This window comes from Pundamilia nyererei, unplaced genomic scaffold (assembly GCF_000239375.1).
Source record: "Pundamilia nyererei isolate P.nyererei 1_Seehausen unplaced genomic scaffold, PunNye1.0 scaffold00080, whole genome shotgun sequence".
Classification (NCBI taxonomy): domain Eukaryota; kingdom Metazoa; phylum Chordata; class Actinopteri; order Cichliformes; family Cichlidae; genus Pundamilia; species Pundamilia nyererei.
In genome coordinates, this window is record NW_005187481.1 from 174241 (window position 1) to 177655 (window position 3415).

Below are 3415 nucleotides of genomic sequence, written 5' to 3' on the forward strand. Positions count from 1 at the left end.
CATTTGTTTTGTCATGTATATATATAATTATGGAATAAAAGCACAGTTATTTCATGTATATACAAGCTATACCACATTTATTTATGTGTATTTCAGTGTTATAGATTATAGTATACAGTGTCATTTATGTTATATCATACATATTTGTGGATTGTGGAGCAGAGGTTGTTCTGTAAAAATAGCTTTAATCCACAGACTTCCTCAAGTATATTCCTTAAGTGAAAAATAACATGTACAGTATATATTTTAACAAAAACAGAAAGACAGACAGTTAAAAGCTTTACTTTTCTTCATTTATCAAACAACTGTGTACATTTTGTTTTACATAATATATTTATAAAGTGCTTAATAGGCTTATATAGTTATAGAATATAATCATGGAATGGCATATTAACTGTTATTTATGTTGGTGATGGTAGAATATTACTTCAGCAATGTGTCAGCTGTTATTTACATAATGTACACAAGTCCGAGGACGGTACACCCACATCCTAACACATGTTGGTGGGAGTGCGGTTCTGCTGAAATCATGATGGCGAGCAGGTGACACCAGCATCTTCAGAGTGGTCGCAGTTGTGTACATTCCAGGATATATGGGAGCAGCTCTGCAGGGATCTCTCAGTACCTCTGCACTTGAGGTTGTCTAGCAGGATTGTTCCCGTGCCGGGCCCAAAGTAAGCTTCTCCCCGAGCTGCTATGGCTTCACCGCAGCCCACTTGACGGCACACCACCTGGGCATCTGGGAGGTCCCAGGCATCATCGCACACTGTGCCCCATCCTGAATTCAAGTACATTTCCACTCGACCCTCACACCGGTGCTGGCCACCCACCAGTCTTACCAAACCTACATAAAAAACAATTCTTTTAAACTTTGAGCATTGATTGCTTCTGAGAATCAGTCCAGAGGAAGGTGACATTATTGTGAAATAACTGAGGGTATATGTGACTTACCTTCAGGTGGTTGTGTGGTGGTTGCGGTGGTGGTTGTTGGTATTGTTTCTGTTACTCTGAATTCACGCACACTTGCAAGATCAAAAAACTGGGGGTCAAAAGCTAAGGGGAAACAGAGAAGAGAGAATTATGTTCATGTATTCAAGGAATAGTCATTGAATATTAGGTCACAAAAGTAATATCACACTTATCTAACAGGGATTTTAATGACTTATAAGAAACCTGTTTGCTTCTTCTGTTCCTAGAAGCCAATAACCCAGACACAGACTTTGCAGAGGCAATTTCATCAAGATATTGCCTCTGCAAAGTCTGTTTATAACAGTCTGTTTATAACAGACTATGTTTTTGTAAAGATGTTTGCACAAATTACACCCCTTTATCTGTTCTAATTACTTACTAAAGGCAAAACTACTCAAAGCAACTGCTACTGTTAAAAAGAAACTGCATTAAAACATTTCCTGATTAATTTGGAACCAAGGATTTACAGTACATATAAAAGAGGATATTTGTGCTTTTGATTTAGCCTGAAAGAAGTCATATTTGGCATGGAGGCATTCAGTGACGCTGATGTGCCTTGACTCATCCACTGTTTTTCATGCTCTCTGGGCTGTTTCGTCCTCAAAGTACTATAGTCATGCATTGCAACTGGCCAGCCCAGCAGGGCGGGTGTAGATGACTAGATACATAGGTGGTATGGGCTTTTAGGGGAACTCATGAAGTTCCCGCAAAGCCAGAAGTCATTCATATGTTCATATGCAGTGTTGGGGAGTAACGGAATACATGTACCGCCGTTACGTATTTAAAATACAAGATATGAGTAACTGTATTCCTTTACAGTTACCATTTAAAAAGGTGGTATTCAGAATACAGTTACTTTGCTGAAATAAAGGGATTACACGGCGGTATTTTCCTGTTTCATATGTTTGGCTATGCCTAACTATAGCCTCTCTATTTTTGACAAAACACGCATTAAGATGCTCTAATGTCTGTGTCTCAATCTCGCGGCCCATGTCACACCTACTTGCGGCCCGCATAATGACGTGAAGAAATATTTTTAAAGATTATTCACAAAAATGATTTAATATGAAGGCAATAGGCAGAGTGTTACAGGCATCGCCCTAAAGAATGTAGCCTCATGGGCAGTGTAGTCCGTGCTGCAGGGAGAATCGACTGCCATACCCGTTATGTGTCTGTGAGCGAGGGAGGGAGAAAAAGGAGAGTCAAAAAGTATGAGCTGTCACCGACCAGAAGCGGGTGATGGAAGCATGCAAATATAATAATAAACACTGCAGCCAAAAAGAGTGCCTGACGAGCCCAGTTGTAAGTAAGCTATTAAGACTCGACTGTACACCTTTTTCGTGTTTTTCTCCAAAACAATATATTCTATTGAAGCAGCCTTTCAACGCCTCTCTCTGTCTCTCGCTAGCAAGGTTGACCCAGACAACAAAGTAAAGCTAGTTTTCATCTACAAGCCTGACACGGAACCCAGAGGTCCCTTTACTACGGTTCAGAGCCGTGGACCTGTTTTATATACGTGTGAAACAGTTTTCTATATGAGATCGCTGCAAAAAGTGCAGCCTTATCTAATGTCCACCCTACTGTTACTCTTTTTATATTAAGATTTTAAAAAAAATCTAATCGGTATTGGTATGGTGAGTAACATTCAGTAAAAGTAATAATTCACACAGCAATAGTACATTCATGTAGTTGTAAAAAGCATGATAATATAATAGGTAATCCAAAGTATTCAGAATACGTTACTCTCATTGAGTAACATAATGGAATACGTTACGAAATACATTTTGGGGCATGTATTCTGTAATCTGTAGTGGAATACATTTTAAAAGTAACCTTCCCAACATTGTTCATATGACAATAGTACAGACATTACAGACATTTACCAAGTTCAGTATATGCACGTGCTATAAGTATATGTTTAATGATGCCTAGTTTAGTGCTGCGAGAAAATAAATAAGGTCTTACGTGCGCAGATAACTCCAGCATCCTCATGATGGCCACAGTTGTGCTGACCCCACCCCAGGTGGAAGCACTGGGATAGCTCTAGTTCAAATCCACTACATTCCACATTGTCCAACAAGATTGGGCCTGAACCGTGGCCAAAGTAGGCATTGGACTTGGCTGCAATAGGTGCGCCACATCCAAGCTGCCTACACACTACTTTGGCATTGGGCATGTCCCAGTCATCATCACACACTGTCCCCCAAACATTTTTGTAGAGGACCTCTACACGACCCTGGCAGCTACTGTTGCCATTTATCACACGAATGGCTGACGTAACTGCAAGAGAAACACACGGATGCGTTATTGCAATTTTAGACTAGAAATTCTTTTCTTTGTAGATTACATTGCTGATGGTGCACAGTGTTCAATACTAAAACGCACACACACACACACACACACACACACACACACACACACACACACACACACACACACACACACA

At 40.1% G+C, this 3415-nt stretch overlaps 1 protein-coding gene across 1 annotated transcript in view; it reads right to left on the minus strand.

The window, feature by feature from the left end:
- Positions 1-352: 352 nt before the first annotated feature.
- LOC102208070 (scavenger receptor cysteine-rich domain-containing group B protein) overlaps positions 353-3415 on the minus strand; it is an 8942-nt gene continuing 5879 nt past the window's right edge. The window contains exons 9-11 of the mRNA XM_005737771.1: positions 2935-3249; positions 952-1053; positions 353-844 (exon numbers count right to left, since the gene is read on the minus strand). Coding sequence (XP_005737828.1) covers positions 528-844; positions 952-1053; positions 2935-3249 — 734 coding nt within the window. The 3' untranslated portion in view covers positions 353-527. The remainder of the gene's footprint in view (positions 845-951; positions 1054-2934; positions 3250-3415) is intronic.